Source organism: Peromyscus maniculatus, chromosome 1 (genome assembly GCF_049852395.1).
Source record: "Peromyscus maniculatus bairdii isolate BWxNUB_F1_BW_parent chromosome 1, HU_Pman_BW_mat_3.1, whole genome shotgun sequence".
Classification (NCBI taxonomy): Eukaryota; Metazoa; Chordata; class Mammalia; order Rodentia; family Cricetidae; genus Peromyscus; species Peromyscus maniculatus.
Genome location: NC_134852.1, coordinates 123,349,946 through 123,376,456, shown reverse-complemented (window position 1 = coordinate 123,376,456; position 26,511 = coordinate 123,349,946). Strand labels below are relative to the sequence as shown.

General features: G+C 45.9%; 2 protein-coding genes across 12 annotated transcripts in view; one reads left to right on the top strand and one right to left on the bottom strand.

Annotated features, from left to right (window-relative positions):
* Positions 1-1,868, top strand: part of Btbd10 (BTB domain containing 10) — a 60,443-nt gene extending 58,575 nt beyond the window's left edge. For all 9 annotated transcript variants that reach the window (XM_015997334.3, XM_015997335.3, XM_006978611.4 and 6 more), the window contains one exon: positions 772-1,868. In XM_015997334.3, the coding sequence (XP_015852820.1) occupies positions 772-1,082 (311 nt within the window). In that variant the 3' untranslated portion in view covers positions 1,083-1,868. The remainder of the gene's footprint in view (positions 1-771) is intronic.
* A 1,140-nt stretch (positions 1,869-3,008) lies between these two features.
* The window catches only part of Bmal1 (basic helix-loop-helix ARNT like 1), a 106,114-nt gene continuing 82,611 nt past the window's right edge, over positions 3,009-26,511 (bottom strand). For 2 of the 3 annotated variants that reach the window (XM_076550498.1, XM_076550503.1), the window contains exons 10-20: positions 22,550-22,642; positions 20,938-21,055; positions 18,259-18,408; positions 14,958-15,204; positions 13,217-13,323; positions 11,103-11,253; positions 10,210-10,298; positions 8,554-8,662; positions 6,104-6,197; positions 4,294-4,396; positions 3,009-3,678 (exon numbers count right to left, since the gene is read on the bottom strand). In XM_076550498.1, coding sequence (XP_076406613.1) covers positions 3,518-3,678; positions 4,294-4,396; positions 6,104-6,197; positions 8,554-8,662; positions 10,210-10,298; positions 11,103-11,253; positions 13,217-13,323; positions 14,958-15,204; positions 18,259-18,408; positions 20,938-21,055; positions 22,550-22,642 — 1,422 coding nt within the window. In that variant the 3' untranslated portion in view covers positions 3,009-3,517. The remainder of the gene's footprint in view (positions 3,679-4,293; positions 4,397-6,103; positions 6,198-8,553; positions 8,663-10,209; positions 10,299-11,102; positions 11,254-13,216; positions 13,324-14,957; positions 15,205-18,258; positions 18,409-20,937; positions 21,056-22,549; positions 22,643-26,511) is intronic. The other variant, XM_076550505.1, reaches the window with a different exon arrangement.

The following is a 26,511-nucleotide window of genomic DNA, read 5'->3' as shown; positions in this document are numbered from 1 at the left end:
GGGCTACCAAGTGAGCTCCAGGAAAGGCGCAAAGCTAAACAGAGAAACCCTGTCTCGAAAAACCAAAAAAAAAAAAAGAACCTGCTAGAAAGCTGAATATTCCTTGTTATTTAACAAAAAAAAAAAAAAAAAAAAAAAAAAAAATGTGCTGGGCAGCAGTGCTGCAGGCCTTTAATCCCAGCACTGGGGAGGCAGAGGCAGGCGGATCTCTGTGATTTCGAGGCCAGCCTGGTCTACAGAGAGAGATCCAGGACAGGCTCCAAAACTACACAGAGAAACCCTGTCTCGAAAAAAACTAATTAAAAAAAAAAGAAAGAAAAGAAAATTCTAAAGCAATATAAAAATGAGACTGAAGCTTAAGGAAACTAGAGGGCTAAAGGAGCCAGAAATTTCAGGCCTTTCATTTAAGGCCGGTCATCTTGTGAGGAGATCTAGTGTTACAGTACACAGGTAGAGTCCAGACCTACTGCAGATGACATACCAGGGCATGGAGGCCCAGCCCTTCGGGGACCCGCTTTAAGACTGCTTTATTATGGTGGGTGAGTTGTTGAGTAACTGAAAAAAAATGGTGGAAGGTTTTGTGAATTACCTCTCTAGGGTTTTAGTTTCCATCTGTTAAATTGATGACTGGATGAATATTTGTTTCCTTTCTTGATTTTAATTCCCATTTGTTCAGGATCTGCACAAGAAAAGCTCTCATCAGCTAACTTGGATGACAAGTTTTGTGCATGTGTGTCCTTTTTTTTAAAAAGATGCCTTTCTTTCCTCTAGGCTATCCTACCTACAAAGAAAAAGTAAAGAAAAGGCCAGGGGGCCGCCCAGAAGTCATTTACAACTATGTCCAAAGACCCTTTATACGAATGTCCTGGGAGAAGGAGGAAGGAAAGAGTCGGCATGTAGACTTTCAGTGTGTAAAGAGTAAATCTATCACCAACCTGGCAGCAGCTGCCGCAGACATTCCCCAGGACCAGCTGGTAGTCATGCACCCTACTCCACAGGTGGATGAGCTGGATAGCCTCCCCAGCCACCCCGCCTCGGCCAGTAATGACCTCGATCCTGATGCACAGAATCCAATGCTGTGATGCTGATGTTCCTGAAACCATAGCATGCTACTCTTCAGTGACGTCGTGCTCCTCATTCTGCACTGCGAGGCCACTTTTCTTCATTGTGAGATGCACATGTTTAGGATACTGCAGTGTAGGCTTTTTTAAAGACCAAAGGTAGCTGAATGGTTTTTTAATGAGTACAACTTTAGCATCCTGGTTCCAGTTCTATAAATGTATTTGTTTACCAGTAGGTTTGTGAAATTGGTTCTTTGTACAGGGACAGTCCTTTTTCACCATCTAGGTCTTCTCAGAAGTGGTGGAAATTGGCAGCTGAGGCACTTTCGATGTAGATTGACTCATCGTGCCCCAGGTAAAATGCAGAATATTAAGAGTTGCACTTTAGAGATGGTGGTTAAATGGAGCTGTTGAAGCCATTTTAGAGTTGTGATGCACAGTATAACATAAGTGCTTCTATCAGAGTATTACTCAGTACAGTATGTGTAGTTGGCCCACAAGAAGCAAAAACATATTTATCTTGAGTTTATTTGAATGATTACGATGAGATTTGATGCTCATGATGTTGGTTCACTCATCTCCAGAGCCCTGTAACCCTTTCAGAGTGAGTCATATGCAGGGAGGGTGAACGTCAAGAGGGGTTTACTGTCCAGTCTGCCTTACCCTTAATCTGTTCAGATATTTATTTACTAATGCTTTTTTTCTTAAGAGTCATGGGATAGGAAAATGAACTGTTTGCTCTTCATTTACTAAAATGATTGTAAACTCAAGTTTTTCATCAAAATAAAATTCCATTGTTTTAATGTTTCTGACCAACTTTATAAATACTTTGGCTAGATTTTGTGTCATGTATGCCTAAGTATAACTAGAAATCAAATGGTAGCCCAAAGAACTCTTTGGCATATTTATAAGAGGCACTTAAATTTCCTGTAAATTCAGTAAAGTCACTATAAACCCAAAGCAGTTGATCAGGATTTTCTGGATATGAAAATGGAATGACTCTGGTGTTTAGTAACCTTAAGTTTCATGGCTAGTTTCTGTCTGATTCTTAATTCAGTGTTTTTTCCATTAACCTGTGCTGCTCTGTTCAGCAAATTATTTAAATATTTGATGTTCTACAACAGAGAATTATTAGTGTTTTTAGTGCTTTAGGTCTTAGGTCACTTAACTATTTGTAGCCATATGTTGCACAAGACAGTTCTCTAAGCCACATAACTGCCATCTTGAAGTATTCAGCTGTGCCTGCTTGCTAGGCAAGTTGACTGTTTACATCTACTCGGGAGGTATGGGGAGAATCATGAGACCCTCGCCTGGGTAGCCAGCTCTTCTACCTCCTGTTATTTACAACTCTACCCTAGCTGCATGTGGCCTCAGGGAGGGGCGAAGAGTAGATAAACTTGGGAAGACTAGGAAAGGGGTCACGGCTCCATTTAGATGCCTGTGGGAAAGCCATTATCCCTTCTGGGTAAAGGTTTTCTAGTGTGGCCTCTGCACGTAGGAGTATCCCTCTAGGGAATCCCTAGAAGAAAGCCTAGTAAAGCCTAGTAAAATGAACTTTGGTTTGGAGGAATTATGCCTTGGTTTATAGTGGGACCATAGAAGAGAGGGTAGGTGTTGCTTATGTCTCCCTGTGGGAAGGATTTTAGCATCACCATACAACTGCAGGTCTTAGAGAAGCCAGTTTGTAATCTTGAACTTGAATTCAAAGGATTGAAAATTAGAGTTAACACCTTTGTTTTCATATAAGTTGAGATGGCTATAATTTGGGAATGAACTATTTTTGTAATATGTCTAAGATAGCGCAGGAGAAATTATGTATTAGTATGAGATCAAAAAGGCACTGCAAACTGAACAGCAGGTATATGTTTAAGCCACTGTTGAAATGAATGAACCAGCCCTGCAGCAAGTGAAGATTTTCTCCCTAATTATTCAAGATGGGAACAATACTTTATAGAACAAGGGAAACATTTATTAAAAATATTTAACTGTCTAATACATTATACTTTAACCCATATTTATAGTAAAGGATTCTTACAAGGAAGAATAAACAGCTTTATGATACAATTAGTATAAGAAATATCCACATGGGGGACTTCTTTGTAGTGTAAAAACACCATACATCTGAAATGACCATTTTGCATATAAAAGCTACCAATGATGCTTCTGTGCACAATGATTAAAAAATTCAACACAAACAAAATTCAAAATATACAATTAATGCAAGCTATCCACAGCTAGCCCAAACTCAATGATGAGAAAACACTGGAGCAGGCTTAGTTCCACTTTGTCTGAAGTTACACATGGTAGATTGACTTGTATCAATGGCTCTGAGATGGCTTTTATGGAGTCAGTACATAAAAGCTGTTCTCTCCCCATCCAGTAAGCTTCACAGACTGTAAAACTTCACCAGTAATGCACTTTGATACTGTAGCTGTTGCCAGAGCAAAATGTAGTGTCTACAGCGGCCATGGCAAGTCACTAAAGTCAACAGGACCGCCCAGGCCTGCATCTGCTTCCAAGAGGCTCATGATGACAGCCATCGCTGCCTCATCGTTACTTGGACTACTTGATCCTTGGTCGTTGTCTATCATGTCAATGCCTATGTGGGGGTTCTCACCTGTGGAAGGAAGAAAGGCTGGTCAGTAAAAAATACCAAAGCACACTTATATTTGGAAGCAACTTCTCAACACACTAATTAGAAAATTATATTTAACAAGGGGGAGGGGTTATTTGAAGGGTTCCACTGCCATAACTTTGTATTGTTACTGCTTTTCAGAAAGAACATCTGAAAATTAGGGGCAAAGTCCTTAAAATTCAATAAATGTTAATACTAGAGTTGACCCCATTTTGGTATTTTGATCACCATTAGTCAGTGATTGGTTGTAAAAATAATGGCAGCTGGGAAAGGAGAAGGTAGGAAAACAGATTGAGAAAAAGCTGGTGGACTGAGAGAAACAAACTGTCATCATCTGGTGACTTTTAATACCCTCTGAAGCTGCATGGGCTCTCCCTCTGAGAAATGATGTGGGAGAGAACCTGTGTCTGGGTTGCTGTGGAGGCATTTATCGCAGAAGTAGTTAAACATTTCAACATCCACATTGTTCTTATCAACTATTTCAGAACCAGTGTGTTTTATGTAGCCAGTTCTTAAAACTCTTTTTGTGCTGAGTATTTTGCAAGCTCATTGTCACTCATGGAAGATGATGATGATGATGATAATAATACCACTTACCAAGAATAGAAGAACTATCAGAATATGGATAACCTGGGGTCTCCTGAGCCTGCCCTGGTAGTAGGCCAGTGGAAGGAATGTCTGGAGTCCCTCCATTTAGAATCTGCAAATAAAAGGGGGAAATGTAAAGTTTCCCACTCAGATAGAAATTTCATTTCCTATCATATGCAGTGCTGCCAAGAAAATGAAGGATGTTGGGGGTGGGGTGCTTAAAATGGGTTCAATTTCCTAATTTTTCTCCATTACCAAACAAGGACCTGTTAGAAAACAGTCATGATAACAGGAAACAGCCTCTACTCTAAACTATTTCCTCTACATAGGATTCAGTACATGCAGATAACAAAAGCTGGGTAAATCAATTCCCTAGGATCACGCTGCCCTTGTATTTACTTAAAGGCTTAAACATCAGTGAGCCCAGGTTGCCCTGTACGGGAGTGAGTGGTACATGGCAACATACACTGTTGAAGAAGTAATTGAGGTCAGCAACAATTTGTGAAGAGAAACAACTTTAGGGAGTTAACAGCTGAACAATGAAACACTAAGTAATGTTTAATCATCAAGTATGCCATAGGCACTAAATTAAGTAACCTCTAGTTTTTGTCTTTAAGATTCAATAATAATTGCTATCACACCTCCATAATAGAAATCTACTGTCTTAAAATATCCCTACGGTCCAAGCTCCCTGCCCTGGCTAAGCCTCAGAAACCTTGGAGAGGTATTTAGACTGAGGAAGGAAACAGTGGCCTCTGGGTTTCAGAAACACGGATGTCAGGCCTTGCCAGCAGATGGCACTGCAACTTGTTTGTTCCTAGTTCAGCTTTGCAGGGTGGGGAGCCCTGTACATCCTTAAAAGTGACTGTGCCTCCCCCAAAAAATCTTTTAAGTAGGCTATATTTATATAATAATACATATTATATAAACCCTTTTTTTTTTTTTTTTTGGTTTTTCGAGACAGGGTTTCTCTATGTAGCTTTGCGCCTTTCCTGGGACTCACTTGGTAGTCCAGACTGGCCTCGAACTCACAGAGATCACCTGGCTCTGCCTCCCGAGTGCTGGGATTAAAGGCGTGCGCCACCACCACCCGGCATATAAACCCTTTATTATTAACATGAATTAAAGCATTTTAGTGAAAAAAAAATCACAAGTTACCAAAACATTTTAATGAAAAACCATGAATTACAGAAACAATTTTTTTAAATTGTGTTACTGTTTTCTATCTTTCGAACATCATTGCCTGGCTAATCTCAGGTGCTATTCATAGGTTTTTAACTTACAATGAGTATAATTTACATAGGTTTGCAAACTCTCTGATAAAGATGAAAACGGGTGTTTCTAGTGGCATCTTCTAGACAGCTCTTCATGAAGTACCTGCGGCCGGTGCTATCACATCATAGGGACACATTTGGTGACAGATCCCCAAGTGTTCAGCTATAAAGCCTGGCTTGACTTGAAGTGTGGCTAATGCTGTTGCTTTTACTAATGGTTTCAGTTCACTTGAAGTTCCTGGAGTAAGGTTCTATGGGGTCCTTCCTAATCTTTCCCTCACAGGAATTCTTGAATTGTGCCCTCAAAGGGACTGACAGTTACTCTTTCTTCATAATGTTCTTCCTGCCTTCCTGCATTCACATGGAATACATCCTCTTGAGCAAGCCAGCAAGCCTCCCTAAGTGCCAGTGTGTTTTGTAGTCAGCCACACATAGATAGATGTGTTTATTTCGAGGAGGAAAGAACGTCTTAACTTATCCCAGAAGTCACCGTGTTTCAGAACTTGGGTAGAGGCTCTCTTAGTAGTCTAAGCCATCATGCTTACCTTCTTGCCTCCTGGAGAGGAGGCATCAGGGGGAGGCGTACTTGTGATGTTCAGTGGGCTGGAGCCACAGCTGGAAGGCGATGACCCTCTTATCCTGTCAGAGAAGAGCTGATTACAAGGCCTTTCAGGGTGGTGGGGTTAGGGAGATGCTAAGGAGTGAGGATAAGGAGAGGAAGGAGCTAGGTTAGGGACTGGCACATGTTCTGTAAGGGTCAGGTAACTCTTGGTTCTGAGGCCATCTGGTCTCTGTCACCGTAGTCCACACGCAATGCATAATGAATACAGCTGTGTTCCAATAAAGCCTGATTTCCAGAGTCCAGTGGTCAGCTGGATTGCTCTGCATGCATCTAATCTGGAGTGCAGACCCCAAAAGCAATAGCTGTGAAAGCCGTTAGATTAGGGTTTGGATTCAGGTTGATGAGCCAGCTTTATTTCTTCATAGAATACAGATGAGGTGGAGACCTCGGGAGTTTAGCCACCATCTTTGTTAGCATGAGTTGGAGGTAGAACAAGAGATAGGTCCCCTTGCCCACAAACCTTTCCGGATGAGTGCCCCTAGGAAATAGAGGGCAGCAGTGCAGCTCAGTCACACCTCAACAGGACACTAATAGGTAAACAGGGGCAGCCTTCTTGGGAAGCGAGGGATGAAAGACGGATCTGGGACTTTTCTGGACTACCCCACTAGGGTAGACTTGTTAGGAGAATCACAACTGTGGAGCCGCATATACCTGTGAGGGCTGGCAACCCTAGGGAGGGAAGCTGTGGCTTGCACCAGGGGTTCATGTGCTCATTGTGCTTACACGAATCCTTGCTTCTACCCCTGCCTTGTGTTTTAGGGTCATGTCCAAGCTGGGGCCAGAGTCTGGGGATTATGGAGGCAGCTGTGTGACCACCAGGCTTTCTGTTCCTCCATGATGAACACAGCCTATTAGAACCACACTGGACCCAGTCTCTGTGCCTGAGAAATGGCTCTTGGCCTGCACTACTTGTCTTTATTTGTGAGGAAACAGGTTCTCTGTCTCCTGGATTAGAAGTTCCCTATTATGTACATTACTGGAACATAGAGATGGCTAGTAGCTGATGACCAGAACCTTGTCTCTCCCAACATTGTCTACTCAGGATGAAGGGCTGTGAAGTCAACCTTTCCCCAGGCTCTATCCGCCTTCTCACCATTCCTTATTTACCTTCAGCACCTGGTCCTAGACTGCTGACTTCTCTGTAGGCCAGGCCTCATTCCTGGGTTAGCAAGCATGCCCACCTTCATCTCTCCCTGTTCTAGTGAGCTTCCACAATGTATAACATAGCACTTCCTTGCTTGCCTCAATCCCTGAAGTCCCCACTTGTCCTATTATCATAAAGAAAATAGACCTCTCATAGATTTTAGGATTGTTCTGGTGAAGGGCTCTGATAATGTGTTCTGATGGTCTTGCATAGAGACCAGGGTATATAGTGGCTGGTCTGAGCTGATCATTCTGTGTTCTGTCTCATTTCTCTCCAGAGGTGGAGGCAAGCAGCTAAACCCACCACTCTATGGACTGGAGTAGAACTTACTCACATGGGGACAAGAGTCCCTCTGGCTGAGCAGAGAACAGTCTAAGTCAGTGGCTGCAGAAAATAATTGTTTTTTTCTGGGCCCCCCACCCCTTTCCTTACAATTATGTTCCATTACATGTATATTTTTAAGTATCTGGTTACCACCTTCTTGGTTCTCCAGATTCAAGCAGATTTATAAATAACTGTTTCCATCTCAGTGGCTATGTTTAAAGACAGACTGAGCTCACAGTTTCTGAGTGTCTATTGTATATCAGGCTGTTCATTCCTTCACAATCCTAACACAGTCCTTAGGAGAGACATACTACCTCTCTTCTGTGGCTTAAGTTAGCATACCAAAGATTAGATGGCTCCCCTAAACAGAGCCAGGTGGATGCAGGACCAGGATTGAATCCTGGGCAGCTGCTGCCAAGCTCTACTTCCACATGGAAAGGATGCTCCCACACCCTAGAAAACTGCCTCTGTTGCCAGCTGATCTGCTTGGCCTCTATTACTGACTCTAGGTAGCTTGAAGAAGTATTCTTGTTAAGGCCCAAATCACTAGCTACTCAGATCTTACTCTAGACCTGTGATGTTCCAGGGCATCCATCCTCACTAGGAAGCTACCTGGGATACATTCAAAGTGTCATGAACTGGGCTTCCTCCAGAGTGTCTTAAGCTCTGGACTGTTTGGTCTTTATTTAAGGCACACTTTTTTTAATTTGGACTCGGGAACAGAGGAACAGAAAAGTCCTGTGTGGTATAAGCAGCATCCCTGGTCTTTTTTCCCTGGATCTGCAGCAACCTTCTACCCAACTGTGATGACCCAAAGTGTCTCCACACACTGTGAAGCACCTGGGAGCGTAAGTGTGGGGTGCTGAGCACCACTGGTTGGAGAGGCAGCCAAAGGGATTACTTGCCTGTGGATTTCCATGATTTCTTCTGCAATCATTCGACCTATTTTTCCTGCCCCAGCTCTGGTTCCCCCTGGAATGCCTGGAACAGTGGGATGAGTCCTCTTTGGGCCACCTACAACAAAGGAATCTGACAGTAGGAAAGAGGAAACCAGAGCAAGAAATGCTATCATGTGTTCAATGAAAGCCTCCCGATCCACTTGAAGTGGAACATCAAGGTTCTACCTTGTCAGGAAAAATAGTTGTAGAGGGGAAGGCTCACGAGTCTATTCAGCATCAGAGGCCAGTTTTGACATGAACCAGCTAATTTCCTTCATATGCCAGGACTAGAGACAAGACAGCAAAGGGTGATGAGTTGACAGGGAATCGGGCAACACCCAACACATGCAAGCAGGTGCAGCTTTTTGGAGGAGGGTCACTGAGCTGAGTCTTCTTGAGTTATGTATGAGCTGGATAGGTGCTCACGAGAGGAAAGCAGCCCAGGCCTAGAACCAATGTGCAAGAGCACTGGGGTAGGACAGAGCTTGGAAGTCTACTGCAGGGTGTTCATGGAGGATGACCAGGGCATAAGTTTGGAACTGGTGTAAACACAGCAATCAGATCATGCTGTACTGGCGACATCAAAAAGGATCCACAAGAGGTAAGGACCAAGGGACTTAGCACAGAAAAATGCACCGGGTGCAATGTGGACTACTAAAAGTCTATCACACCAAGCACAAGCTGCAGTTATGTGTCACTTAATGACAGGGATATAGCCCAAGAAATGCAGCCTTAGCTGAGTTTGTCATGTAAGACTCGATCAAACCTACACAGAATAGTCTACAGGGTGTAAACTACAGGCTACAGGATGTGGGCTGTTGCTCCTAGGCTACCAACCTATGTTACTGTGCTATAGGTGACCACAGAGATGCCACCTGTGGCTCTAAACAAGTTTGAGGGTAGTGATTATGACGTCAGTTGGTAAAATGATATTTGTCACTTATGTGGTCTGACGATAACCAGAATGTTGCTATGCTGTGTGTTAATGTAGAATGCAGTATGGGGTTGTGAGAGTGAGATTAAAGTTAGGACACAGTGCAGAGGCAGGGGGTGAGTTTAAGAGATAAACGGACAGGATAGTGCATTTGGACTGCATGGAGGAAGGAGAGGAACCAATCATTCTGGAAGTGCAGAAGATGAACTTGGGATATTCTTCATTTCAGTGTCTCTGGGGAAGCAGGGGGTGGGCGTGGGAGTCATGAGTGGAAGAAGCAGGCTGAAGACATGCAAGCAGAGGTGGTCTAGGACAAATACACTAGAACCAATGCTGAGCCACAGGAAAGGCACCCACTGGATATGGCAGGTGCTCAGTGCAACAGATTCCTTTCTTCCAAACCAAAGAGCCAGTACGTCACCAAAGATCAAATCCTAGCCCATGGGCAAAACAGAAGAGGAGAGCATAGAAAAACAAGGAGTCTAGGTGGCTGCAGGAAGAGCCACACACATTCCAAACATCCCAGTAAGATGACGGTGGCCCCTCTTCCCACTGGCACTCAGCACATCAAGCCAAGGTCTGCTTCACAGAGCCTGACAACAGGATACCCTGAACACTTGACAGAAGGATAGCTGGCCATAAGCAGCTTCTTGTAAGCAAGCCCCAATACCCAAGCAGGATGTAATTACCTTCTCCAGAGGGCAGCATGCTGTCCATGCTGTGGGGGGATGCTGTAAGCTGCGGGAAAGTTGGGTCCCCGCTTTCCAGGACGTTGGCTCTGTGAACATCCCAGCAATAAGGAAACATGAGTCAGGCTTGCTCAGAACCGTGCAACTTTCACCTTGGCCAAGGAGTCCGGTGTCCACTCGGGACCTGGACAGGCCAGAAAGTGAAGTGTCTGTCTGAGTGGCTGAACAGGTCTACTCACTGTTCTGTGACATGATGGACAGCATCCTGGCCTTTGGCCTCACTGCCCACCTGGGCCTCCCTAATTTCTATGCAACACGGTTTAGTAGAAGTGGCTGCAGTAGCCCCTCCCACTGCTACAGCACTTCTTCTCCTACCTGCTGACAGCTCACCCAGCTCCAGGGCCCTGTGTGCCACTAACCACAGGTGGGTGAAGGAGGTATGGAGAAGAATCTTGTAAAAGAAGGCTCTTCCCTCTCCTTGCTGGCTGAGCAGGCAGCAAAAGCCTTTGAGAGAGTATTCTATCTGCCAAGGCTTGGGCCACTAGCCTGCTTGCCACGGAGACCCACCCATCCTCACCCAAGGTCCGAAAGAGCTAGTACCTATGTAAGCCTTCCACCAGTGGGTGACACCTTCCTCCACCAGCGTAAGTGGATGCCCATGTGTGGAGTTAGATTCAGCGTTAGGGTTTCAAGGGTTGGCTGTTCCCTGGAGCAAGCTCACATGGGAGGAGGGCCAATGCCTGTCGTTGGTTAACAACCCCTCCTGGCTTCCTCTTAACATAAGACACTAGTAAGGTGACATTAAAATGTGGATGATGGCTACTGCCTGTACCCTTTGTCCCAGTACCCTGGTACCCTTTGAAGCAAGGGTATATCTCACAGAAGATACTCACAAAACAACAGTGTTGGTTGAGACAATGTATTCTACTTCCTTGGTCCACGGGTTCATGAAACTGAACCATCGACTTCGTAGTGTGATAAAGGAACCATCTTTGATCTTAAACTTATAGCAATTAGTTGTGATCTTTTCTCTTGTCTGTAAAACTGAAAATGCAGAGAAGCCACGGTTATTGTCATTTCCTCAAACCAGGGAGTATATTAAACAGGTCACCTGACCCCAGATCCCAAAGGTGCTCAGCCCCCATGCCATCACCTTTAGAAAGCCTAATGGGCACGTGGTCAGTGCTCAGACAGGCAGCTTCCAAGGATCTAACTCATAGCCTTTCAGTGTATTATCAACGTGTCACCCCTTTCCAGAGTCTATGAAAATGAAGGCTTTCAGGAATGTTGGAGTTGGGTCTGAATAAACTCCAGCCATATTCCTTCCCCGTCACAAAGCCTAAGAGCAGTAGTCCCTGGCCAGGAAATCTGAGTCAACAGAAGCCCCAGACCTGTTCAGATCTCATCCTTTGAGAAACAGACATCATGAGCACCTTTCATGCCCAAGCATTAGAAACAAAGGAGGCAGAATATGACTCACGCCCTCTGGAAAGAAGTGACCAAGGCCACTGAGCAGGAAAGTACCACACAAAGGCCAAGGGGTGACAGGGTTAGTCTAACAGGCAGGCACAGGGAGAGGGTCACAGACAGAACAAATCTGGGAAGTGGAATCAAGGAACTGGGCCAGGGCCAGGAGATGGAGGTGGGAAGTCTGGGATCTGGTGCCTGTTGAAAGTGGTTGTGTGTTGAGTCTAAATATTGGAACATTAAACAGGGATATGCTATTATCAGGTCCGATCTATTTAACAATAAATGAGATAACTACAGGCAATGGACCCAGGGTGAGAGGAAGTAGGAGACCCACAAGCACAAGTGCTTGAACCAGAGTCTAGGCAGCGGGGGTGGTGAAAATAGGGAACTTCATAAATGGATGTCTGAGGCAACTGAACGAGCTCTCGTAGAAACAGTGAAGGGAGGGCATGTAGCCATACCATCTGTGATTGTCAGCTCTGTCACCCTGACAGCCTAGATCACCTGGTAAGAGAGTTTCAATGAGGGTTACAGCGAGCTGGCCTGGGGCACATTTGTAAGGGACTGTGTTAATAAAGTTAACTTATATGGAAGACAGTGTAGCGGGTGGTTGTCTGTGCCATACCCTGAAGGACTGCCCCTAGCGAGGCAGCAGGTAGCTGCTAGGTACCTGCCCCCTTTGACGTGTCCCAGACAGGGACCCTTAAGACCTGGAATGAATATACATGTGCCCCTCTTCTCTTTGCTACCTCATGGTCTTGGATGCTGGTGCTGCGGATCAAGGCAGAACTCTACTGAGAACCTCATTGGACCGTGCCTCACCCCTCCAGGATTCCGAGATCAACTCCTTTATTCTTATTGTGAGTTAACCCCCGAATAAAATCTTTTGACCATCAAAAAGACTCCGTGGAATTATCCCATTAACACAGCCCACTATGGGCAGCACCATTCCCTTCATGGGGCCCTGAACGATGTAAGAGCAAAGGCACTGAGATGAGCACAGCAAGCAAGTGAGCAAGCTCGTGTTCACTTTCTACTCTAGACTACAGGTATCATGTGACTAGCTGTCTTAAGCTCCTGCCACTGTGACTTCCCATAGCAATGGACTGTACACTGTATTGTGAGCTGAAATAAACTTTCCCATCTAAGTTGCTTTTTATCTGGGTATTTTTTCACAGCAATAGAAATAAAACCGACACCATAAGTGAAAGAAAATACAGGAGGCAATGCAGCCTGGTATGGAAAGAAAATCAGATCAGTGCAGGACATATGAAATCTGTGCAGGCTCAGAGTGAACCCTCCCCAAGAGATGTCTCTACAAACAGTCATGGCCTTGTGCAGTGAGTAGGGGCCGAGCACTGGAGGGGACAAAGGGTTCAGGAGCCAACAGTCTTTTCCTCTCTCACATGCTGTGGCCTGAAGAGTCTTGGGCTAGCTGACTCCCACACAGTAGGGGCAATTTTCTCTGGAAGGCCAACTGGGGTGAAGAAGCAGGGTATACTTTAGAACATCACACTCCTCCTATGGCCCAGCTTACCTTGCCTGTGACATTCTGCAAGATGTCCTATGTCATCTTGATGAAAATACTCATAACACGACGTGCCTAGAAGTTCCTGTGGTAGATATGCCAAAATAGCCGTTGCCCTAAGAGAGAACAAGAGCTTTTAAATAAGAAAAGGCCACTCCTAAGATGAACAGCCCACTTCTCCCCACCACAGCCTCCAGGAGAGCAAGGTGAAAGCTGGAGGCAAGAAAGCTAGATGCTTCTCAGTGGATTAGATATGTGGGTGCCCACCCCACGCAGCCTTCCGACGTGAATCAGGGTTATAAAAACAGAGCAAAACAAAGCAAAAATGACTTCAGGGGCTTTTATCAGAAATCAAATTTCGGGAGGTCTTTAAATGACAAGATTACTATATTAATGGTATAAAAATAAGATAGAAATCTAAATTCCAGGGCAGGGCTGCTCCTTTTTCACTGCTTGCTTGTACCAGGACAGCTAAAGCCCAGACTCCTGCAGCTGAGACCACGAAAGCCTTAAACAGTAGATGCCTACTCTCCTGGCATCCAGTGGCTGTCTCTAGGAGCTAGTTATTAGCCTGTGAATATTCCCAACAGAAGCAGCAGCAGCAGCAGCAGTGAATTTAGAACATCTGGTTCACAGGCTAGATCTAGCACCAATTAGCTATGAGTCCAACAGAAGTTGATCCACAGGCCAGACCTCAGGTCCTCATCCATAAGATGAAGAGGTTGGCTAAGAACACTGCTGTCCAACATGGCTTCCTGCAGCAGCGCTGTCCCTGTGTGCTCTGAGCCATGTGAAGTGTGTGGGGAGTGCCCTGAGAAACTGAAGCTTTGATTTTAACTAATGACATTGAAATTTAAATACACAGACAAGTCTACCACGGCCAACTCTACTGGAAAGCTCAGGTCTAAATAGCTCTTTTTACGTCTTATATTGTCCTCAACATCATGACCCTGGAATATTTCATAGCTGTAGGTCGTATTTCTGTTTCCTTTCAGAACTGAATTTCAAACCACCCTCTTAACTGTCGCTATAGATCAAAGAGGACTGAGAAGAATCTGTATTTATCACGCTATCCTCATGAGCCTGATTTTTAGACGGACTCTCACTTCCCTGCTCTATGTAGCAATGTGCAACCAGAGATAGGGTGTCCATTACAGGGTAGCTGGGGCCTGGAGTCACTCGTCTCAGGTTTTAGAAAAAATTATTATTATTTATTTTATTGGTAAACAAGGTCTTGTGTAAGCCAAGGTTGCCCTAGACACTATATGGATGAGAATGACCTAGAACTTCTCACTCTCTGCTCTACCACCCAAGTGCTGGGATTCGAGGCCTGAACTACCACACGAGCAGCACAGGGTGCTGGAACAGAACCCAAGGCTTCATGCATGCTAGGCAGATGCTCTACCAACTGAGCTACACGCCCAGCAAGAGTAGAAAAAGCCAGCTGATGACCCAGTCTTTTCAGCTTCAGGTTGAAATACTCTAGAGCAGTGGTTCTCAACCTTCCTAATGCTGTGACCCTTTAATACAGTTCGTCATGTTGTGGTGACCCCCAACCATAGAATTGTTTTCATTGCTACTTCATAAGGGTAATTTTGCTACTGTTATGAATCGTAATGTAAATATCCAATATGCAAGATATCTGACAGGCAACCCCTGTGAAAGGATCGTTCAAACCCAGGGGTCACGACCCACAGGTTGAGAACCACTGCTCTACCGCACTGCTGAAGGGTGAGATGCAGGCTCTTACCTCTGGTCTACAAAAACGAATTTCCCGTCTATAGCATGTCGAGACACATACTCCATAGATTTCACCCTTATTTCCCCATTCACTGGCTGTGGAACCACGTGTGAATGAAGTCGCCCGATTGCGACGAGGCAGCTGAGGTTACAGCCCTCGTTGTCTGGCTCGTTGTCTTCGTCCAGCCCCATCTTTGTGGGTGGCCAGCTTTTCAGATAGCCTGTGCTGTGGATGGTGCAGAAGCTTTTTCGATCTGCTGGAAAGCAAAAGCCCATGGTGAGTGTCAGTGCTGGCTTGGCAGTGGGATGCAGTCTCAAAAGATGGACAAAAGAAAAGGTTGCACTCTCCAGAAGGAGTCACATGGTGGGTGGAGCAAACAGAAATGGCCCAGCGTCATGTGTGCTTAGCAGAGCCTGTACCAAAGGCATCACAAAGCGCACAGCAAGGAGGAACAGACCATCTCAGGGAGAAGACTCCCCAAAAACCAATGCTGGAGGTCAGGCGAGAGCATGAGCGCTGGCCAGGGCACTGGGTGTGTCTTTAAAGTGTGATGGTGAACAAAGGCACAGATGCAGACTGCAGACTGCACAGATGGCTCCCCGGATAAGAACACTTGCCCTGGGGGGTGAAATTATCCTAGCATTCCTACACGAAGAAGGGAGGCAGAGACAGAAGCTCACAGGCCAGTATGCAGTGCTGTGGCCAGAAACAAGAGAGACCCTGCCTCAAAATAGGGTGGGAGGAGAGAACCAACTTCTGAAAGCTGTCCTCTGACCCACCACACACCCACAAACACAAACACACCATGGAATATTCTCTCTCTCTCTCTCTCTCTCTCTCTCTCTCTCTCTCTCTCTCTCTCTCTCTCTCTCTCACACACACACACACACACACACACACAAACACACACACACACACACAATCAGTAAAAAGAGAAAGAAGTGGGAAAGGTAGAGCAGGGCCTTTGAGGCCTATAAGGACCCTGAGTTATTTGTTAACAGATGTGTTTAGCAGAGAAGAAATGGAGGGTCTCCAGCAGGATGCAAATGTAGAAACAGAAAAATCAAGCACTCTGGATGAAAGAGAGTAGAAAGCAGAAGTAGGAGGGCTCCGGGGTGCACGGGCAAGACTCAGAAAATGACAAGAGACGGTGGGAACTGGACATCCCAGGGTGAGTAGGAAGCAGACAATGCCTCTGAGAATGGTTGGGATTTGGTATGAATGTCACAAGATACTGACGGACAACAAGAAGACATGGATGGCTCCCCTATTTCAGGGTTGTGTGGCTGCTGCTGCCATTCACCGATTTGGGGAAGAGAACGCAGATCAGACAGAAAAGAGAGAAACATCTTTAATTGAGACACATCTACACTTACGGACTTCAACAATGAACAGCCCATCAGGCAGCAGAAAAACATCCGAGCGGCCTGGTATTCAGGGAGGCCCCCTTTATACAATCATGCAAAACTCCATGAGAAAGCACTAGAAAGGAAGTCTGTGGGTACCACAGAAGACTGGGGCAGTCTGTGTCTTCAGGGAGAAGGTGAAGAAACTGCAAAGAAGTTCCAATCAGAGGTGGAAGGAGTGTAGACCTCGGCCCTTGAAAGGGGCTGGCAGCACGCAGGGAAAGCCAGCATGGCTCAGATGTACTGAGGAGTGGCGGGGACCTCATTTGCATCGTATGCTAATTATCATGACTCTTCAAGAGCAGCAGGAAGCCATGAAGAGTTTTAAATGGCAGGTAGGGAATACTAAGATTCACTGTTAAAGGACCACCCCATAGCTGTGTGGTGGAGCAGAAAGCACAGTGTCTACCTCAGCCTTGAGACAGCTGAGGGTAGCTGGCTCCAAGAGGGGAAACAGGCTCTCAGAACTGAGAAACATGGCCTCAGAGCAGTAACTCGCAGCAGAGGCAAGGCAGGGTGCCAGCCTGGCTTCTCTGCCTTCAATCTGTATTGCCTCCTTTACTTTGGCTGATGGCACAAAGGTAAAACCATTGCTCCAAACCTGCTATCACCCTGGACTTCGGAAGAACAAACCCAGGAGGAACAGTCCACTCCAAATGAGGGCAGTTACCCATGAGGGCAAGGCTGCACCCTGGAACAGAAGCGACTGTCCCCCAAGCCTGCCTTAGGAAGCGAGCTGAGACAGTGTTCAGCGAGACCACGCCTAGACCACAACTGTAACTTGGCTTGCCCCTTGCTCCAGTTCTTTCTCTATTTAATCCTAAAGCACACGTCAGTTCCCCAACAGACAGACTCGGGGCCACTGGACCCCTTTAGCTGTTCCTCTCCCCAGTGTGGCCACACTGAAGACATCTCTCTCTGCTTGTCACCATTACCTGTCTCTCTGTTGGGGACAAGTGGCCTAGCCTAGGTTGTTGCAGCTGCTGGAGCCTAGGCTTTCCCCTAACATCTCTGGTTCCACATCTGGAGAAACAGCTGAGTGGCAGAGCACTTGCAGCTCTTGCAGAAGAGCAGGGTTTGGTTGTTAGCATCCTTATGGCAGCTTACAACCATCTGCAACTCCAGTTCTAGGGGATCCGATGCCCTCTGCTGGCCTCTGTGGGTACCAGGTAGCATGTGGTACACTGATATTACACAAAAACAAAACACTAATAAACATAAATGAAAATAAATAAAATCTTAAAAAAAAAAACTCCGGTTATGCCTGGGCATAACTAAATACCATAACTAAAATGAGTACAATTAGCAGGTACAGCAGGTCAGGGAACCAGTGGCTACTCTGCAGATACCCTTGAGACTTACTATAAGAAGGTAGAGTTAACCTACATATGTGGAGTTCAAAAGAGAAGCCTGAGCTAGAAATGTAAACTTGGAAGTTTTTGACCTGTGAGTGACATTACATATATACATACATCAATGTGGACAGAGGACAGACAGCAGCCCCAGGACAGAGAGGAGAGGCAGCCAAAGGGACCAGGGAGAGAACGCTGCAAGAAGCAAGAACAGCATCCCATGCATTTAATACATGAGGTCACTGGGGAAATTGGCCTGGAGGATTCTAGAAGGGTGGGTACTCAAGAGACAGAACTGTGGCTGAGTGTGTTTTTTTCCAAGCCATATCAGGATTAAACAGACGTTAAATGCAGAAAGCCTTTTCACAAATCTGTGCCCATGGCAACACATCAGGGCTTCATGGCTCCCCACCCCCATTCTAGCTGCCCCAGGCTATAAGGGGAGAGGAGGCCCTGACTTCAAGCCTGGGAGCTGCTGCTCTGGCCATCTGAAAAGCCCCGACCCAAGGCAAGCCTCCTAAGGCCAGGATGGGAGAGGGCTGCTAGGCGTACCTTTTTTCTTTGAGCAGGTGGAGGCGAAGTCCTTCTCTTCCACCTTCACCGAAGGCCTGTTGCACTTCATCCTACAGAAGAAAGAGCGGCGAGCTCCAGAGCACAGTCGGGACGGCCCGGGGGTTATATCTGTTTTAACCGGAAGTCCAGCTGCAAAGAACACAAAATGGAGTGAAGTGAGGGCCAGGCTGTCTGTCAGGAGGGGCAGTGTGACCTCAAAAGTAGCCTGTACTGCCTCACTGTTGGTAACCACGGTATGTGATCACACTTCTCTCAGGCTTAGAGGTCAGAAGATGCATGGAGGAGCCCAGTGTTCACATGGGAACGTTTACACGTGGGCAGGAAATACAGCAGCGCATGTGGCATGCATGGGTGGTCAGGGGGTCAAAAGAAACACAGCAATGTGTTCCTGCCTAACAGGAGCTGAGGAAGACAGGGAAATGGAGGTATACCAACAAGGACTGAGAACAGGGAAACTTAATCAGTGCCAAGTAAGTGGCAGGCACCTGGTTCCCAGCCTAAGGACAGGGGTCTTACCCAAAGGATGCACAGGATTGGGATAATACTGGAACTGGAGGGGGCACAGGATGGCCTTAAAATTCCAGAATGACTGGAGTCAGAATCCCTTGGGGGCCCAGTTCGTGTGTGCTCTAGATGTGTGCTCCAGGTGACGGCCACTAGTGTCACGCTGCTGTGGACTGTGTCCTTTCTGAGGTGAAAAGGGTTGTGTGGTGCATGCATGCGGGAGTCCAGAGACGGCACAAAAAATGTTAAATCTTTAAATCTTTTGTAACAACTACATCAAGATAACATTTTAGATTCATTGTGTTAGGAAAGATGTTAGAATTAGCTTTGCATTTATTCTTACTTTTGACTCATGTGGCTACCCCAAACCCAAAACTAGACCTGTGGTTTTAACCGTAGCACTGCGGATGGAACCCTGGGCCTTATGCCCTCTACCAAGCTACCGTTTTGTTCTGTGAGGTCAGGCTATGAATTTACTCTGAAGGGTCCTGGGGGACTCTGACACACACGCCTCCTTCCACAACTCATCGTTGGGAAAGCTGGGTCTGCAGACACCCCTGGGGGCACCACAGCCATGCCAAGTAGTGGCCACTGCCTAGGGCTCCTCTCCACATTGCCCTCCACAACACTGACTCTGCTAACTTCTCTAGAGTGCCGACCCAACCTGCCCCACGGGTTCAGCTCCCTTCTCTGTATCTCTCTCCCTGCACATTTTGCTGTAAAAGGTCATGAGACTCTACCTGGTACCTATCCACAGATCATTTCCTCTGCTCATCTCTCTTCTCCTCCTGGCATACATTAACCCATCTCTCCAAACCCACCTGAGGTGCCAGACTCAATGGTGCCTGGCCATACCTAAGTGAGATTTACCCATCCCGCGCTCCATGCCTGGCATTATTGTTGTAGCTGCAACTATTGTGCTGGGTATATTGCCCATGTCCCTGTCTCCTGGCCATGTGGGAAGAGCTTCAAGGACAAAATGTCATTCATCTTTTTCTCCTTAAGTCAGTGAAAGGTGCCGAGGCCAGGCTACAGAGGACAAGCCACAGGGCCAATGTCTGCCTTTATGAAGATATACAACTTCCTGCAAAGGTGCTTGGAGGGGAGTTCTCTGACACCATCTCCATCAGCAATCAACACAGAGAGTTGAGAAACAAGAAAACCTTTAGGCCCGACTGCCCTGGGCCTAGATGGGTCCAACCTCAGTGCCACACTTGCCAGCTCTGGGAACCATCTACATTCTTTGTGTAGCAGAATCAATACCATTCATCTTTCAACAGCCCAATGAAATCAATCTGTTTCGCAGGGGAGGACATGGGCGCAGAGAGGTGAACAACTTCCTCACAGCCACACAGCTAGTGATGGCTGGAGGCAGGATGTGTGCCTAGCCTCCCACAGGGCCAGCTCCTGGGTTTTGATCTGAGAAGCAGAGAATGTCTGTGGGGAACAAGGGCTGGGGACAGAGAAATGCTGATCCTAAGCTGTAGGAAGTGTGGCTTTTTTTTGTTTTGTTTTTTGTTTTGGAGACAGGGTTTCTCTGTGTAGCCCTAGCTGCCCTGGATCTCACTCTGTAGACCGAGCTGGCCTCAAACTCAGATCCACCTGCCTCTGCCCCTTGAGCGCTAAGATTAAAGGCATATGCCACCACCACCAGGCTGAAACAATGACATTTTAAGTGTTCGTAGGTTTATTTTCTGAGGCTGCATAAGTGCAATTCACAGAGAGAGAGAGAAAGAGAGACAGAGCAGAGAGAGATAGAGAGACAGAGACAGAGAGATTTGTCCTGAGAGAACAAGACAGTGTGAGCCCTTTCACCTCAGGAGAATGCTACTAGGAAGTTCTAGACTCTGAAAAGAAAAATGACCGGAAATCAGATAGAATTAAGTTGAAGCAGTTCCTCCTTCCACTAAGTTCGGGTACTGAACTTCTCTTCTGTATGCAGACCACAGTGTGAATAAACCTCTTCTGTATGCAGACCACAGTGTGAATAAACCCAGGTGACCGTAAGTCCAGTCAGCCACAGCAAGCAGCTGTCATGGAGAAAAATGGCGGAGAGGTAAGACGAGAGAGGCTCTCTGTGCCTGGGCATTGGTGGGGCCGTGTGGTGGCGGCATGGGTGGTCATAAGGAAACACAGAGCCTCTCCTGCACTCACTCTTTGCGTCAATGAGTCGCTCCCGGGGGGCGGTGTCTGAAGAAGAGAGCTGTTCCTTGACTTTGGCAATGTCTTTAGGATGCAGGTAGTCAAACAAACTCTGGCCAATAAGGTCATTCTGTGGATGAAATGTGAATGGACAAGTCAGCGCCAGTGAGGTACGGAAGACACAGCAGCACTCATAGTCTGTATAATTCCGGTCTCTACTCTGCCTTCATAAGCCCAAACATCTCATGCACTCATGTGACCCTGCACACACGTCCAGCCCTCTGTCTAGACAGACACCAGGAAGAGACACCTGTCCAACACCCCTGAGTTCCCCAGTAGACCTTAAAAAGAAAAACCACAGAGAGTGGGCCTTTTCCAGCTCTAACATTAAGCCCCTTTGTTCTTTCTTTCTTTTTTTTTTTTTTTTTTAGGGGTATTGTTTGTTTTGACACAGAATTTCCCTGTGACATAGAATTTGCCTGGGTCTCTATGTAGTTCAAGCTGTCCTCAAGTTCATGACCTTCCTATCTCAGACACCTGAGTACTAAGGTGAGTGCCCAACTAGCTAAGTCCTATTCTTGTGTGCCTTCATCACCTGTATCCGCTCACAGGGATAACAAATCTCCCTTAATGAGTGCCCTGAGAAGAAAAATAAAAAAGTAAAACATCTTGGGAAAGCTAAATTTACTTGAACTCTCATTTATAGACATGCCATTTTGATTAAAATCTGCCTACCATGCTTCTATACAACTATCAAGATGTAAATGAGTAAATGAATTAACAAATATTCTGAGAACATAATAGGTGAAATGATTATTCTAGAAGCTTTCATATGCTCCTCTTATTTAATCCTACAGGCAATCAAAAAAAATCATGTAATGTTAATGTTAACAGAATCTAGAATCTCCTGAACGATGGGCATCTGGGCATACTTGCTAGGGGTAATCTTGATTGTTAATTGATGTGGGACGACCCACCCACTGTGCCAGGCCCATTCCCTGGCTGAGATCCTGGACTGCATAAATGGAGAATGGGAGGAGGGGCTAGCATGCATCCATTGCTTGCTGTAGATGTGATGTGACCAGCTGCCTCAAGCTTCTGATGCTGTGACTTCCCTCCATGATGGACTGTAACCTTGAACTATAAGCTGAAGTAAACCCTTTCTTCCTTATGTTGTCTTTTGTCAGGGTGTTTTATCACAGCAACAAGACAAGAAACTGAGACCAGTTGGGTCATTATTATTAATGTATAGAGAATGCCAAGGCTCAACAGAGCTTCCTAGCATTGTGGAATAAGTTTCCAAGGTTCTTATTCTTGGATATTAATTACCTGTCTGCCTTTCTCTCCCTTATCAGACAGTTTCACTCCCCACTGCTAGTCCATAGACGTGGGATCTTTATTTTGTAGCAATAAGAAAACTCAGAGTCAGCTTCTCCAGTTGGGGAAAATATAGGACCCATTAAAATTCTTCCTAAGTTTAAATTTGCCTCTCTGATAAGCAGTTAAGAATTTTTGGAAGAAGGGTATCACATGTGACCCATATACTTTAACGCTTCTGAAAAACTGGGGTGCTACTTCTAACTACCATAAAGCTGGCAACCGCTAGCAGGGGCTCCAACGTTACCTGGCTATAATTGAGGATCTTGAAGACAGACTCGGAGACAAAGAGGATCTTCCCTCGGTCACATCCTACGACAAACAAAAATCCATCTGCTGCCTAATCAGGAGAAATGGATAATCAATTTATCACAGGTCAGGACACATGATCTGAAAGCAAATAAGGGATTCGTTTTCTAAGTCTCCAGTACATGAGGTCATGCACTGACACCTTCACTAGCATTAGAGGAAGAGGATGCTTAGAGACAATACTATATGAAACCAGTAAGATTCCCTCCCAGGGGGCTATATCCCATGTCATCAGAGGGGAAAGGCCAATTAAAGAATGTCTGTTTCAGAACAAATTCAGCTTAAACTCAATCTTCTGGTTATATGACAGGCCAGAAGAATTATGTTTCACTACTCTAATTATAGTCCCTCTGCCCTGGTTAACTTCAGCTCTCAACTTGACACAGTCTAGAACCACCCAGGAAGAGAGTCTTAAGGAAGAATTGTCTAGATCAGATTGACCTGTGGGCATTTGTGTGGTGGGCTGTCTTGATTCTTAATTGATGTAGGAGGACTCAGTCTGTTGTGAGTGGCACCATTCCCTAGGTAGGGGATCCTCAACAGTACAGAAAGGAGAAAAGCTGAGAGCAAGCAAACAGCCAACGACTCATGCATTTATTCTCTTTTGTTTCTGACTACAACTTGCAAGGATCTATGCATTACTCTCTCTCACTGCTCTTGACTGTGGATGCGGTGCTTAAAGCACCTACCTGACCTCCCTGTAATAATGGACCAGGTGAGTTGGGAGTGTGAGCCAAATAAGCCCTTTCTTACGTACTTTCTTTTTGCCAAGGAATTATTTTTTTTTAACATGTGAATCAAATTTTGATAAGGATATCAGTAAAAAAAAAGAAATGGACAGTTGTGGGATGACTCATCCCTAACAAGCTTGAGGGGCCACTGTAATAATAATAAGTAATAAGATACTTCCTGAGAGCCAACCTGGGTCTGCCTAAGGGCCTTAGCAACAACAGCTGAGATATGATCTGAGATGACCTGGACCAATGAGAGGCAGCCATTTCACATCAGCAGATGCATATTCATCAGACCTTCCCCTGGGCCAGGGTAGAGGGTATATAAGGCTTGCCTCTTCCTGAATAAACTGGGCTTGTTGTTTCAACATCCTCCCAGAGTCTGTGTCGTTGATTCTGCATGTACTTGCCCACTCTCCCAAAGGGAACAGCACAGGACCCTGCCACATCTGGCACCCGAACAGAAACCTGTTTGTCTCCCTTTCCTCATGTGGCACTGGTTGAGCAGCCCTTGAGTGGTGTATTTCAGTGCGTAGGCCCCTCTACGTTGTGTGCTTTTGGTCCCTTCAGCAGGTAAATACTGGGACTCCCACTTTTTTCTTATTGTTTGTCTTTTTGTGAGTCTGTCTGTACAGTAGGGTGGCACATACTTTTGTTCAGGCTTTCCTGGTGTTTCCATATAAGGGTTGGACCCTCAGGAAATGGAGCTACGGTCTCTTATGTCTATCATACCTTCTACCACTATGGGGAATTTCCTCCCTCACTGTAAAGAGGTCCCTATTGGAGCCCTCAAGTCCCTCCTAACCAGCCAGGGGCTCTGGGCTACAAGATCAGAACTAGAAAGGTTTTGGGTGGAGGCTGTGGTGCTTGCTCCATGTATCTCTTCAGAGAACATGTGGGAACCTGATCTTTGGATGACAGTTCTGTTCCTGGCCAGAAAAAGGGAAGTGGCCTCAGTAGTAACCCTCCAACTGTTTTTTATGCCCTTTTGTTGGCTATAATTGCTGGCCTAAAGTCCTCCTCTACTGAGGAGGTCACTAAGGCCCAGAATAAGCACTGCCAGGAACAAAGTAACACCAACTTATCTATCACCTTTGTTCCGTCCATGACTGAGATTTCCTCCACATCTGATGACAAGGAGACAGATGAGAATAGGCATAAAGTAAAGGAAAAGGATGGAAAGAGAGAGGAAATTACTGCAGCAGCACCCAAGCCTACACCAGCAGCCACTCTCTCTGCCCCTCCCCTCATGCCTTAAGTGGCTACCCCCCGACTGCAGTATCCATGGAGTGATTTGCCTGATGCTTGCCTACTGAGCCAGCTGCTACCTCCCAACTTATTCCACCTATGGTGCCACATATGCTCACCATGATGTTTCCAGTTAATGTGGACCCCAATACGACCAACCAGCCATGGATACCTACCCCTTTTGCAGACCTGTCCTTGGTCTGTAAGGCTGCTAATGAATTGGGTCCTGACTCACCATATTTTGAGCAAGTTCCACGGCAATGGGCAATGCATTTACAGACTTATTATGGCTGGTACCATTTGATGAAGGCTTTGTTGGAGCCTGCAGTCTTCCTTAACTGGTGTGCTGCCTATGATGACCAAGCCAAAGCTCAGGCTCATCTTAATATACAGTACAACATCGCTGTTTCTCTTGAGATGCTCATGGGCCAAGGACTATATGTTAACCCTGTCACACAATCCCAAATTGGACAACAGGCTCGCTTACCCACCATCACCCTTGGTGTGTTGGAGGGATCCCATCACCCTTCAGTGCCAACTCCCTATTCCCCTATTAACCCAGGGGCAAGGGTATGCTTACATTTTCCCCCAGAATACCACCACACCAATATAGATACCCTCCAGAGATGTGCATCCAGCAACAGAACAAGAGACGTTGACCAAAGAAGCTTCAGAGGAGTTATATACGATTTGCCCTGCTACTGCAGCATTAGTAAAGGTCACGCCATTACTGGCATGCGAGCCTAGCTATCAAGCAATTGCCTCACCCCCTACAAGGTTGCTAATGCATCATCAGAAAGACTTCAGTTGGCATAATAAATATGACTAGGGTCCCACCCATGTCCTTGAGACTGAATTTTTGACTAATCCTTCTCCTGTTCAAATGTCTTTTAAAACAGGTTCACCAACAGAGGGCAGCCACAAAGGCGACCCTACTAATTTTATTGGCTCTCAGACACCCAGAACAAAGTCTTCCTAGGGAGGTGATGCATGCATGGCTCACTGAGATACAGAAGGCTACTGCCTAAAGCCCACTGCCCGGACAGCTCTCTAGGATTGACACTCTTCGAGGGCTAGTAGTCAATGATAGGTAAGAGCTTGTTTGGCAAGCCAACCTAAAACAGGCACGGTCCATCATACTGAGCTCTCCTAAGGTGGGGTCAACAAGGTTAGGGCAATGCACCCTAGCTCCCACTGAGCATGTCCCATAAAATAATAAAAGGGGGGGGTAGATATGTGAGATGACTCATCCCTAACAGGCTTGAGGGCCCACTGTAATAATAATAAGTAATAAGATACTTCCTGAGAGCCAACCTGGGTCTGCCTAAGGGCCTTAGCAACAACAACTGAGACATGATCTGAGATGACCTGGACCAATGAGAGGCAACCATGTCACACCAGCAGATGCATATTCATCAGACCTTCCCCTGGGCCAGGGTGGAGGGTATATAAGGCTTGCCTCTTCCTGAATAAACTGAGCTTGTTGTTTCAACATCCTTCCAGAGTCTGTGTCATTGATTTTGCATGTACTTGCCTACTCTCCCAAAGGAAACAGCACAGGACCCTGTTACAGACAGTTACTAGGTCTGTCACGAGAATATGAGAGTAAATTACAGAGGTAGAAAGGAAATGAAAACCAAGGTACAGAATGAAACCTACATGAACAATGACATGGGATGATGATAGGACTAGATACATTAAAGCAGATGCCAAGAGTCCCAAGTGAATGGGGGGAACAGTTGCGTCACTAGATAGCAATGATACACAGAGATTGTGGGTAAACTATGCCATTGAACTGCATTTAAGTGGCACTTGTTTCTAAAGTTTTTGTTTGTTTGTTTGTTTGTTTTTCCTGAGACAGGGTTTCTTTGTGTAGCTTTGCACCTTTCCTGGAACTCTCTTTGTAGGCCAGGGAGACCTG